At 29.1% G+C, this 13250-nt stretch overlaps 1 protein-coding gene across 1 annotated transcript in view; it reads left to right on the top strand.

Annotated features, from left to right (window-relative positions):
• The window catches only part of LOC139491066 (uncharacterized), a 36682-nt gene that overhangs the window by 2041 nt on the left and 21391 nt on the right, over nt 1-13250 (top strand). Inside the window, exons 2-8 of the mRNA XM_071278368.1 lie at nt 5419-5498; nt 5814-5922; nt 6624-6698; nt 6955-7043; nt 7421-7494; nt 8026-8186; nt 9408-9466. Coding sequence (XP_071134469.1) covers nt 5419-5498; nt 5814-5922; nt 6624-6698; nt 6955-7043; nt 7421-7494; nt 8026-8186; nt 9408-9466 — 647 coding nt within the window. The remainder of the gene's footprint in view (nt 1-5418; nt 5499-5813; nt 5923-6623; nt 6699-6954; nt 7044-7420; nt 7495-8025; nt 8187-9407; nt 9467-13250) is intronic.

The raw sequence follows: 13250 nt of genomic DNA, 5'->3' as shown, positions 1-13250 counted from the left end.
AAGTCAATAATAACAGAAAGTTTTATTAATTATAAAAAGAATTTGAAAGTGTTACATGAATTGTAAAGTTATTTGTGCGTTGGACCTCCACAGAGATCACTGTATGTTTCATGTTTCTGTTTTAAAACATGAATTGTTATGTTGTTTAGAAATCAAAATTAAATCAATCCGATTGCAAACACAGAAAAAAAGAAGTACACTCCACTCAAAAATGCTTCAGCTCATCGGGTCACCTTTTAATCAAAGAAAACATTTAGATATAATAGTTTTGACTTTTGAATATCTTTTAAGATGAAAGGTAGATCATTTTTAAATGAGGTTCAGGTCTTAAAGTCGCCAGCCAACCTCTAAGTTCACAGCTCGGATTGAAGCATATTTGGGCTAAACACACGGGCTATACATATTGTTTAAAGTGTCTGTTAGGAACACAATTTGCCTTTGCATTCGCTGATTTGTGTCGTTTAAGAAAATACTATGTGAGAATTTGATCTTTTAATACAACCCACGTTAATGAATAGTTCATACGAACCAAAATGATTCGTCACACAGATTAGAAAATAAGTGTATTGCAATACAAAACCAGGTTATTAAACCTTTCACTTTAGTCGGAATTGTCCGTACCAAGCCAGGACTGTGACTGGCATTGTTCCAATGGTGCATATTAAAAACAAATAAAAAAGTTACTAGATAGATATAGGAAGATGTGGTGTGAGTGCAAATGAGACAACCCTCAATCAAAATAACAATTTAAAAAAATTAATAAACCATTATAGGTCAATGTACGGCCTTCAACACGGAGCCTTGGCTCACACCGAACAACAAGCTATAAAGGACTCCAAAATTACAAGTGTAAAACCATTCAAACGGGAAAACCAACGGTCTAATTCAAACAGGAAAACCAACGGTCTATAGCATGTAAATTGTGATCGATGTTTTTTTTAAGTAAAGCTTGAAGTTTAGTACTTTTAATATATATATTCTATATACTACTGAGTTATTTTATGAATATGTATCAAAAACGGAAAAAAAGCATCCATTTGAAAATGATCCATTTGAAATTAAGGAATCATCTTGTCATACTTTTTTCTTACCTAAGGTCGATATATTTTGCAAGACCTTTTTGTTTGTCATGGAATCCCTAATAAGTTGTAAAATAATTCTGTTATGTAGCTTGTCGGCATTGATTCTTTATTTTGGATGTCGCCATACTAGTAGCTCTAATGACAGGTATACAGCAACTCGAATAGTCTTTTATTCTGGAGCATTACAGCTTATAGAATTTACTTATACAAAAAAAAGTTTTACTACCTTGGTACAATTGAGGTATACCTTTGATATCGTTATGTTGTACGGTTATTCTGAATACATGCATAAAACATTTAAAGTATGCATGCACGAGTTTCATTTAACATATTTGAATTTACTATTTCAGTGCACATTTATAAACTTAAATCTGAAAGCATTTGACATAAATGTGACGTGAAATATACTTCAAGTTATAATTAATTGTCATACTTGAACTTGATATACAATAGAAATCGTTATAAGATCAACATTTATTATGTCCGTGAAAGTGAAAATCAATTCAAATGATTCATAAATTGTCGATATTTTGGTAATAAGTGTCCAAAAAATCTCTTCATCAATGCAATAAGTGCTCTTCACGTCAAATAAAAGTCTGAAAACAAATAATTTATTACCAGGAACAGGCCTACAAAAAAAATTATCAATAAGTGGTTTGCTTGCAGTTAAAATGTATCACAAGGAATATATTTCAAACGTTGTTTTGAAATGAGTGTTTTCTTTAATCTTGTGATTCAAACCTATTCTGTCTGTACTTTCTTTACATTCTCTTGTGAGTAACTTTATACTTATATCTTGGCCGACCTTATATTTTCACATGTACTCCAGACTTCGTACTTACTTCGCTGACAACAACTTTGGTACATTATTCTGTCAGTTCAAAACCAGGAAAGATTTTTGGCATTATCTGTCCAAATTATAAATAAAAGATCATCATTTTCTTTTTGTTAATTCGATGTTTTTTTCTTCAATTAATCAAGTCTCAAACAACCAATTTAAATCACGTTAAAAACTTATCACACACACATCAACCACTTACGACTATTAAAGTAAAAGACATGATTATGCTTTCTTATAAAATTAAATGTAAGTAAATAAATTTCAAACTCAACGTATCTCTCAAACATAAAGGTCCGATACTCTCTATAGTGTCTTGAGGTCATTTGGATCCTGTCTAATTAAAGGGCTATGGATTCGTTATTATTCTTTCGTGGGTAGCGGGAAACTTCGAGTGTAAACGAAGTAAACATTTCCTTTATAGTAATTAATATACAGATATTCGAAACAAAAAAAAAAAAAAAAAAATTTCAACGAAAATACAATTATCTATCTCCACGGACAATGGTATCCACGAAAATATTTGAAATCACAGTATTCCTTTTCTTTAGATTATCTTTTCAAACGGTAGAGCATTTTTAATTAACTTCTGTTCCAAATAAGGCCCAACGGTCTTTGTAAGTGATTGCAAGAACTTGTATATAATTTATTTATTTATTGATTTAATTTGAATTATTTTTATGAAATAGGATCAATATGTAACGAGGAAAAACTATTATTATTACATGATTAAATCTATGGGTATAAGAATTTTCGAATATCTAAACAATTATTGGAACTCAGTTCAGCTCTGAGACATTTTGGAAATACGTGTAGGAGAAAACATATCCTCTTAACTACAGTGAACAGAGATAGCAGCTGAAAATTGTTTAGGGTGCCGGAAATAGAAAAAACAAAATAAGAAGATAGTGCACGATTGCCAATAAGACCGATATCCACTAGGGACCCAATGACGTAAATGTAAGAAACCTTAAAGCATCATAAGGCTCTAACATATTACGCGAAACCAGTACTATACCGCATAATCAGTTAAAAAGACCGCTGACATGATATTCATTTACTTGGTTTCGCCTCAAATTTGTATGATATATTTCAAACTCGACTTGAATCTAATTATCTGTGTGAACTTTTGTTTTTAAAACAGAAGTTAGTTTGTGTCCATTATTTGTTTGATTGTTTTTTTTTATTATTTTAAATTATCTGCACTTTCCTGTAAACGTCGATATTTGAATCGGTGGCTTTAAGTATTAAAAATTGAGGCAAAGGATGTGGAAAGTAAACAAAGGGTACTAATTTGCCTCAACTTTTACTGTTTTATCACAAAGTCAATTATCTTCTGCTAAAACATTGGCTTACGTTCAATATTGTGGTAATTGTCTTTGTTTGTATTTACTTGTAGTATTATGAATCAAACACATACAAAGCAAATGATCGTAAACAGTTATTTGTTTGGTGGCGGGTGCTAAACATCCCGTTTTAAAGCATGCAGGCAGCGTTAATACCGCATATAGATGTGGTTAATTTGTTGCATATATCTTGGGCGCTCATTTATTTTCACATATACTTGAGAATTCATTATTACTTAACATATAACAAATGCTTTCATGTGTTATGTTACTGCATTTTATTAATTTCAATATATGATAAATTTCTATTCAAAATTGATTTTTTATTACATAATGAAATATTTGATAAATTTGAAATATGATTTTATAGACTAACATTTAGTTTGACTAATCAATTTCCCTCTATTAATCATTACATTTTTATCATGCTTATGTACACAGTAGTTTAGCTGCAAAAATATCTTATAAATATATATTTATATTGTACTTTCTCATAAGTAGTTGATCGAATTTTAAATCGTTGATCGTATGTAACATATATAGTTATTTTTAAAGGAAATATATTTTAATCTGTGTTAATAAGTTAATCCTGTTACACATATATTATTATTTTGAAATTACTCATGTATTATATCGAATTACTTTTGTAACTAATCAAGCGAAAACTAATTTTACGTACATTTACGTACATTTTCGTACTTGTGAAAAAGTAAGGGGGAAATACATCTGCCACAACTATTATAAAGCACTAGAATTATCATAAAGTTTCAATTATTACAGATTTCGTTTACAACAAACAAAAACCTTTTCGCAAAAACAGTAAGTGGTTATTATAAACAAAGACGGAAGCAAAAATAGTAATGTTGAAAGATCATCGAAAAGGTTCTTCCGGCATTTACCTTTTTACAAAGTCTGAAGCTAACATCAAAATGATAAAACTTTATACCTATATTTCATACGGACAGTATCCCTGACTATTTAAAAAAAAATAAAGTTCGAGGTCGTAGTTACTGTTAGATAAAACCGGTAGGGAAAATCTTTAGTTTCCACGTGATAAACATAAATTTGCTAAAGTTTCACAAAATATTAAACAAAGATTTTCCTGATTATCAATAGATCAGAAGGTAGAGCTACATCACTTAAGGAAATGAAATGATAAAATGTACAAATCATTTTAGGTAGAACAAGTAATTAGCAGAAGTATAACCTAACTAAAGGCAACAGTAGTATACCGCTGCTCAAAACTCGTAAATCTATGGACAAAAAAAATCGGGGTAGCAAACTAAAACTGAGGGAAACGCATTAAATATAAGAGGAGAACAACGACACAACATTAAAATGTAACACACACAGAAACGGACTAAGTATTAGACAAAATCCGACGAGAATAACAAATATAACATCAAAATCAAATAAATGAATTTGGGATACGTGACACGTCTTATAGTAATGTGAATTCACACTCAAATATAAGAGAAAACAAACGACACACGGAAACACAACGTAAAAATGTTACACACACGGAAACGAACTATGATATAACAATGACCATTTTCCTGACTTGGTACAGGACATTTTTAAAGGATAAAATGGTGGGTTGAACCTGGTTTTGTGGCATGCCAAACCTCATGGCAATGTTAAGTATAACATTAAAATGACAACATAATATTACAGGACTACAATACAAATAAATAGGAGAACGTATTAGGCATAGAAACACATGAATAATAAATAACAAAAGGCATCAGGTTTAAAATTCAATACGCCAAAAACGCGCCCAAATATAAAAGTAAAAAAAGTACAAAGTTGTACAGCACTGAGGATCAAAAGTTGAAAAAGGTTGTGCCAAATACGGCTAGGGTTTTCTGCTTGTGATAAGAACATCCTTATTATTAAGAACAATTTATGCTATTGCAAACAGTAAGAGAATAACAAATTGATAATATGCCTAACATCAGTTATACTTATTTGAATTAATATTTATGATGATATTCGTTTTACACAATCTAAATAAAGTTATAAGACATATCAACTACATTTGCGTAGCATATATTTTTATGTACCAATGTCTTGAATTGAAAGTGGTAATATTCATAGCTTTAACTTTTACTGAGCTTAAAAGAGGTAAACTGTATTTATATTTCCGTTGTAGACACGTCCGATACAGAAGTTTAAACGTCTTGCCAAATTTTTGGTTGTTTTACTTCGTTCATGGAGAGTACATGCACAATCGTAAGTAATTTCAGTTTAATATTGCACTTTACACCAGAGCAACTGCTACTATGTCCACTTCTACATTATCAAAAATATTGCTACAAAATAGATGCTTCAACAGAACAACCAAATTGATAAATGGTAAACTTTGTCCCAGGGAATTGCTACTTATTTTTTTTGTATATACACTTTAACTTTTATAATGAAAACTCGAAATAATGAATCCTTTAAACTGTGGAGATTTTTCTTCTCATAAATTAATTGTTTTAATTTTGTTGCCTTTAATTTTTTTCTTGCTCTTAAATTTCACTTCAAACTGATTTGTTTTTGTAGAGTACATGAAATCCTTTTGTCTTTTGATAACATTGATGCAGTGACGAATACTTCAAATTCAGAGGTGGAACTCCTATTTGATATAAGTGAATATAAAGCTGCTAAAGAGGTTATAACATGTTTTTCTATTCTTAGTGGTGTTAATGCAATTACAACATATATATATATATACAAAGACAACAAAACGTAGTTGTTTTCTGATAACAGTACACCTGCATCAGCTGAATGTTTCTGCTTATAGGGTTTTTTTGTACAATTTATTTATAGTATTTATATCTCAAAATATTGTGTATACATGTAATAACAAAAAAAAACATCTTATTATAATACTTCTTGTTGTGTCAAAAAAGTATTAAGACTTGTCAAACAGAATTATCTTGCAATGGTGCTATGGAATACATATACTTCATATACTACTCTTGGTAATCACAAAATAAAGAGAACCTTGTACGGCTTTTTTATGTAGTTATAGAACTATTAACACGAGATTAAAGACATGGGACGTTTTGCTATACGAAAACGTCATTTGTATGTATGCCAGATACGAAATATTCAGCTATTTTATCTTCTGAAATGAATAATTAACGTTGACGCCGCCGATGCAGCAACATACATGCGTTTTCTCTTTGCACTAATCATCGCAGACAAGACAAAACATGTGTTTCTCCGAGTATCTTTCAATATGGGAAAATTATTTAGATTAAATGAAATGTATGACTAAAATAATTCATTGAAATATGTTATTAAAAAAAATAACATAATAGTATCTACTGCATATACCATGTAAGAGATTAAATATATATTGAACAGGCAAAAATTTCAAACGAATTGAAGCGAATACTGAACAAGAAACCCGGAACTAGAACAAAGGATGAGGTTTACTATGTAAGATAGTTTCAGCTTTTGGAAATTAAATTAAGTCAAGTAATAACTGAATGCTCATTTACTCTTTTTTAGTCAGAAAACTTTTTAACAATTATTATTAACTTCTTAGATATTCTAGTCTTAATAAATAAAATATTTAAAAAGCAAAATAAGAAAGGAAAAAATCGATTTTCTTTTTTTTCAAACCTTTCGCAAGATGCTTGAGTGCGTCAAAGTGATTGCATCTTATTTAACAATATCATTTTTTTTACTTTAGATACAAATTGCACTACGGAATTACAAGTCAATAGTTGAATACCCAGTACATATGCAGAAAATGCTAGCTGAAAAAGCTTGGTATGAATCGTAAGTGTATTTAAAGTTAATAATTAACCCTTTTTTATTTAAACTTTAGTAATGCACAATATTTTCCAATTATTTATTTACTAGTGTAAACTAAAATTTTGCTCTGAATAGAGGATGAAAACAATTAGAAGTTGATGTTATGTCATACAAGTGAGAGGTTTAGCTAGCGATAAAACCAAGTTCAAACAACCGTTTTCTACATTAAAAAAATACCTGTATCAAATCAGGAATATGACAGTAGTTATCCATTCTTTTAATGTGTTTGAGCTTTGGATTTTGCCATTATGAGTTTTCTTTGGAGTTTTTGTGATTTTATTTTTTTTATGTGAATGAAGAAATTTTTTAAACGTTGTTGACAATAGTTTTCTCCTTTTCAGATATGACGCAAAAAGAATAATTGTAAGAGAAGGTCATGTGCCCATGTGCTTTTACTTTCTCTTAACAGGATCAGGTAAATTTTATAGATAGTATTTAGCATCAGCATAATTTACAAGACCTTCTTCAATATGTATGTGATCTTGATGAAAATAAGTATATAATTTGTATGCATCAAATAGTTTTTCTTGATTAAGTTTCATCAATTAATGATCAAAGCAAAACACTCGAAAGCCAGGAAAGGATAAGTACCGAAACACCTTAAAAACTTGACCTATATGAAACAAATTAGACAAATCCATCTAAGGTCTACTTTGCTTGCGGGATCTGAAACTTAGTTTCTTTATGAATTTTTAATAGATCAAATGAGAATGTAAGAACGGAATAGTATAAATCATGCCAGTACTAAAGCACTGACCAATGAACGGATGATATCCCCTGAAACCAGTAGTTGTATCAACTCATTAACTGTTAATGTTCGGTATGAGCCAAGGCTCCGTTTTGAAGACCGTACTTTTACCTATAATAGTTTACTTTTACAAATTATTACTTGTCTCATTGGCACTCAAACCAGATCTTCTTATAAATATATATATATTTCTTACAGGAGTTGTTTCAGCAATGGATAGAAAGACTAATGTAAGAAAGACGATAATGTACTTAAGTAGAGGAGATAGTTTTGGAGAGCAAGCCATCATGACAAGATCTTTAAGACAAACAACTGTTATATCAAGAGATAGAATAGAATTATTGACAATTTCCGATACCGTAAGTGATGAATGAAGCTAGAAAGGGGACAACAATAAAACAAATAAATAAAATGCAAATAATATTCACGATAAATCTAAAACTGACATATATATATATATATCAATGTTTGGCTTCTTTTTCTAAATATATTCATTACTTCTACCTACTGTCTGACCAACATTAGGTTATAGTAGAACATATAGATAACGATAAAGCTAGCTTCTTAGCATTCTTCTTGGCATTCACATGCACACGTATCAAGTTTTGATCAGACGAATATAGGAACAAGTCAACGTGAATAAGATCAGTTTTTTTCATTTGAATTTCGCCTGTTGAAAAATACATCAATTTAACGTAACAAATACAAAAGGGATGTACTTCCCATTTCGAACAACTTTGAAAGAAGATGATTTACAAAATATTAAATGACTCTTTCTTAAAAAAGATATTTCTTCTTCAACCAGTATATTTTAAGAACCAAAGTTGAACAAGTTCTTTCATTATGTCTTTTATTTTGAATGATAGCGTATTGCATATCGTTTCAATTAAGGGTTACTGTTTGCAGCGAGTGGCTGGTCAGATACACATACAAATCTTTTATAACCAGCTGACTGCATTTTTGAATCAATAAGTACTTAGGGACAAAACATTTTTTTAGCCCTCTCCTTTTTTTTTCCAAATTCCGTTATTTTTTGTTTTCCATTAATTTCAATTGTTTTCGTGTTTTACTGTTTGATATTAGAAATAACTAAAAATTCCAAAATAACTGGAAAATGGTATTATTGCATGAAAAAACAATATATAACTTACTGATATAGGAGTAGAATTAAGATTTTTTTATATCGTATAGCGGGTTATTTTCACGGTTGTAAACTTTCGCGATTTTCATTGAAAAAGGTATACGAAATATTTTGGCGGTTGTTATTTTGGCGGATTCAATGTTTTTATCTATACTTTTGCATGTGCACTTTTAAATTGGCGGAATGTTTTTTAGCGATTTTGTTTTATCCGCGAAATTAAGCGAATATTTACACCTCGCGAAAATAACCCGCTATACGGTATTTCATCGACTTTCCCAGCCAAAAAAGTTTAAGTATATTTGTATCATTACTTTCACTATGTGTAACTGCGACACTTTATTTTACGTAAAAAATCGAGTTTCAAAAATGATTCAGCAAACGAGATCTACAATACAAATGTTAGATAATTTTGTTTGACGATTATTGTTATACATTGTAGGATTTTGTGGACATTTTTATGTCAGGTGGGTTACGGGATCCCAATGATCCATTTCTAAGGTAAGTTATTCTACTAATTAAATATAACAAGTAGACAAACAAAGAAATAACATTCTGCGAACTTCGAAACTACAATATTTATCTTAATCTTAAGATAAATATGAACTAGAAATGTAATACGTAAAATTTTATTTAGAATGATACCGAATGATCTTTCATATGTTGTATTAGTTGTTTGCTATAGATAAAAGCTAAATTTGCAGATCAGTAGACAAAAGCAAGTTTATCAATTTTACACTTGAAATAACATAATATTAAATTTGAAATGTACTATGCAAAACTGCAATGGATTCAGTTTGGTAAATGCTTCCCTGGCACGAAATGTGTGGTCATGGTTTACGTTGTGATTTTTTTTTTGTGATTGTTTTTATTAATTTTTCTCTCGGACTTTGAAGTTTCGAGTACTGAACGACTAGCCAACACCTTTAGAGCGCATTTCTAAAGGATGTATGTTTATTCTTTGTTAAAATAATCTTTTCACTTTTTGGTCTTTTGGAAAATGTTGTTTGTGCTGTATTTAGACCCCTACCAAGAAATTGGTTTTACATGCACACGTATACAAATTGTGGTTTTTATCCGACGCAATCATAGGTTTGAACGTTGTTTTCAATTTGGACTTGTTTATTCTTTGTATTTACTTGTAATCTGTACGGAACAGGATCTATATGCCGAACAAGGCTCGTTTTTGTACATGTTTCTAAGTTTCCTAAAACTTTTTTTCTGACGAGAAAATGATTTTATATTGAGTATTTTTGAAACTGTGAGGTTTAAGTCTTACTCCATCAGCACTTCTATTTTTACATTTCATTTGTTGAATTGAAGTTTGCTCTAAACGAGAAAAACACGAAATCTGGGACAAACACGCACATCCGTTGCTATTAGAATACTATTTTGTTAGCTGGACTGACTGACACATCATAAAGAGTCCCATATGAACTTATAGATGTATTAATGGTTGCTCTTGGTTTGTTTAGAAGGGACATAACTATAAGATCTGAGTTGATGTTAACACAAAAGGGACAAAAATAAAAGGAACAAAAAATTAACGGTTTATATCTGATTATAATTTATACTTAAAGAAAAACTGTAAGAACTGTTAATTTATTACAGTACTTGCAACCTTAGGCGTTACTGTTTGACGTGAACTTGACTGATCGGTGAATGATCGGTGACGGATGTTTGACTGATCGATGAGTGATCGGTGATCGGTGACCCATAGGATCCGTCAGATAAGTCAAATAACCTATGTGAGAGTAACCCTGACAACTGTCACCGATCGATCAGTAAATCAAATTTATGCACGGATCGGACGGATACGTATATATTTAAAATTCTTATGTAAACCGAACTCCACAGTGTTTACAATCAATGAACGCGGACCTCTACGAAGACACCTTAATTTACACGTTATAAGTTTTGATAAAATTAGTTGCAATACAAAAGTAAAAATAGTTTAACAGAATAAGATGCTTAGAGCGTTAAATTGTTTGTGTTGATTAATATTTTTGTATTAAATATTATAAACTTCATAGAGATATATTAACTCTATACTCTGTTAAGATGAACTTATTTCTACGAAATGGTTATTGTTGACCGCCATTGGATTTTTGAACTTTTAATAGTTTCGAATAGGTTGTTTTTTCATGAAATTAAAAGAATGTCAAAGAAATGATATTAAAAGTTTGTTTCCATTGTTTAGAATTACCAAAATTAATATTCTTTTTATCAAATATTGTACGATTTTATTTGCAATCAGTTATTTTTACCATCTTGAGACAAGTCTTCTAATTAGAATTCAGATATAATGAGAATTAAAATACTTAAACTTTTATTTTTGTGGAATAAGAATGCAGTTATTGATTTATTTTGATGCAAATTATTAACCATCTTATGATTTAAGTACTTTTTGTACATCAGGATTGGCTGTTCCTCATAAAACATGCCTACTTTAAGGAAAAAGATATTAAATTTTCGTTCGCGTTACCTAAAATGCAAATATTTCTTCATTTTTAATACTGAAAATTATTGACCGCCATTGGATTTTGTACTTTTTATAGTTTAGAATAGTTTTTTTGTTCATAAATTTAAAAGAATGTCAGAGAAATCATACTAAAATTTTGTTCGCATTGTTTAAAATAATCAAAATTATTCTTCTTTTTATCAAAAATGATACTATTTTATTTGAAATCAATTATTTTTACCATCTTGAGACAAGTCTTCTAATCAGAATTCAGATCAAATGAGAATTAAAATACTTAAACTTTTATTTTTGTGGAATAAGAATGTAGTTATTGATTTATTTTGATGCATATTATTAACTGTCATATGATTTCAGTACTTTTTGTACATAATGATTGGCTGTTCTTCATAACATAATCTTACTTTAAGGAAAAAGATATTAAATTTTTGTACGCATTGCCTAAAATGCAAATATTTCTTCATTTTACTGAAAATTATTGACCGCCATTGGATTTTTGTACTTTTTATAGTTTAGAATAGTTTTTTTTCATAAAATTATAAGATTGGCAGAGAAATCATATTGAAATTTTATTCGCATTGTTAAAAATAACCAAAATTATTCTTCTTTTTATTAAAAATGATACTATTTTATTTGAAATCAGTTATTTTTAACATCTAGAGACAAGTCCTCTTATCAGAATTGAGATATAATGAGAATTAAAATACTTAAACTTTTATTTTTGTGGAATAAGAATGCAGTTATTGATTTATTTTGATACAAATTATTAACCGTCATATGATTTCAGTACTTTTTGTACATCATGATTGGCTGTTCTTCATAGAATAATCTAACTTTCAGAAAAAAGATATAACATTTTTGTACGCGTTGCCTAAAATGCAAATATTTCTTCATTTTACTGAAAATTATTGACCGCCATTGGATTTTTGTACTTTTTATAGTTTAGAATAGTTTTTTTTCATAAAATTATAAGAATGGCAGAGAAATCATATTGAAATTTTATTCGCATTGTTAAAAATAACCAAAATTATTCTTCTTTTTATTTAAAAATGATACTATTTTATTTGAAATCAGTTATTTTTACCATCTAGAGACAAGTCTTTTAATCAGAATTGAGATATAATGAGAATTAAAATACTTAAACTTTTATTTTTGTGGAATACGAATGCAGTTATTGATTTATTTTGATACAAATTATTAACCGTCATATGATTTCAGTACTTTTTGTACATCAGGATTGGCTGTTCTTCATAAAATATGCTTACTTTTAGGAAAAAGATATAACATTTTTGTACGCGTTGCCTAAAATGCAAATATTTCTTCATTTTACTGGAAATTATTGACCGCCATTGGATTTTTGTACTTTTTATAATTTAGAATAGTTTTTTTTTCATAAAATTATAAGAATGGCAGAGAAATCATATTGAAATTTTATTCGCATTGTTAAAAATAACCAAAATTATTCTTCTTTTTATCAAAAATGATACTATTTTATTTGAAATCAGTTATTTTTACCATCTAGAGACAAGTCTTTTAATCAGAATTGACATATAATGAGAATTAAAATACTTAAACTTTTATTTTTGTGGAATAAGAATGCAGTTATTGATTTATTTTGATACAAATTATTAACCGTCATATGATTTCAGTACTTCTGGTACATCATGATTGGCTGTTCTTCATAGAATAATCTAACTTTCAGGAAAAAGATATAAAATTTTTGTACGCGATGCCTAAAATGCAAATATTTCTTCATTTTACTGAAAATTATTGACCGCCATTGGATTTTTGTACTTTTTATGTTTA

Source organism: Mytilus edulis, chromosome 1, assembly GCF_963676685.1.
Source record: "Mytilus edulis chromosome 1, xbMytEdul2.2, whole genome shotgun sequence".
NCBI lineage: Eukaryota > Metazoa > Mollusca > Bivalvia > Mytilida > Mytilidae > Mytilus > Mytilus edulis.
This window is presented reverse-complemented; position numbering and strand designations above follow the sequence as displayed.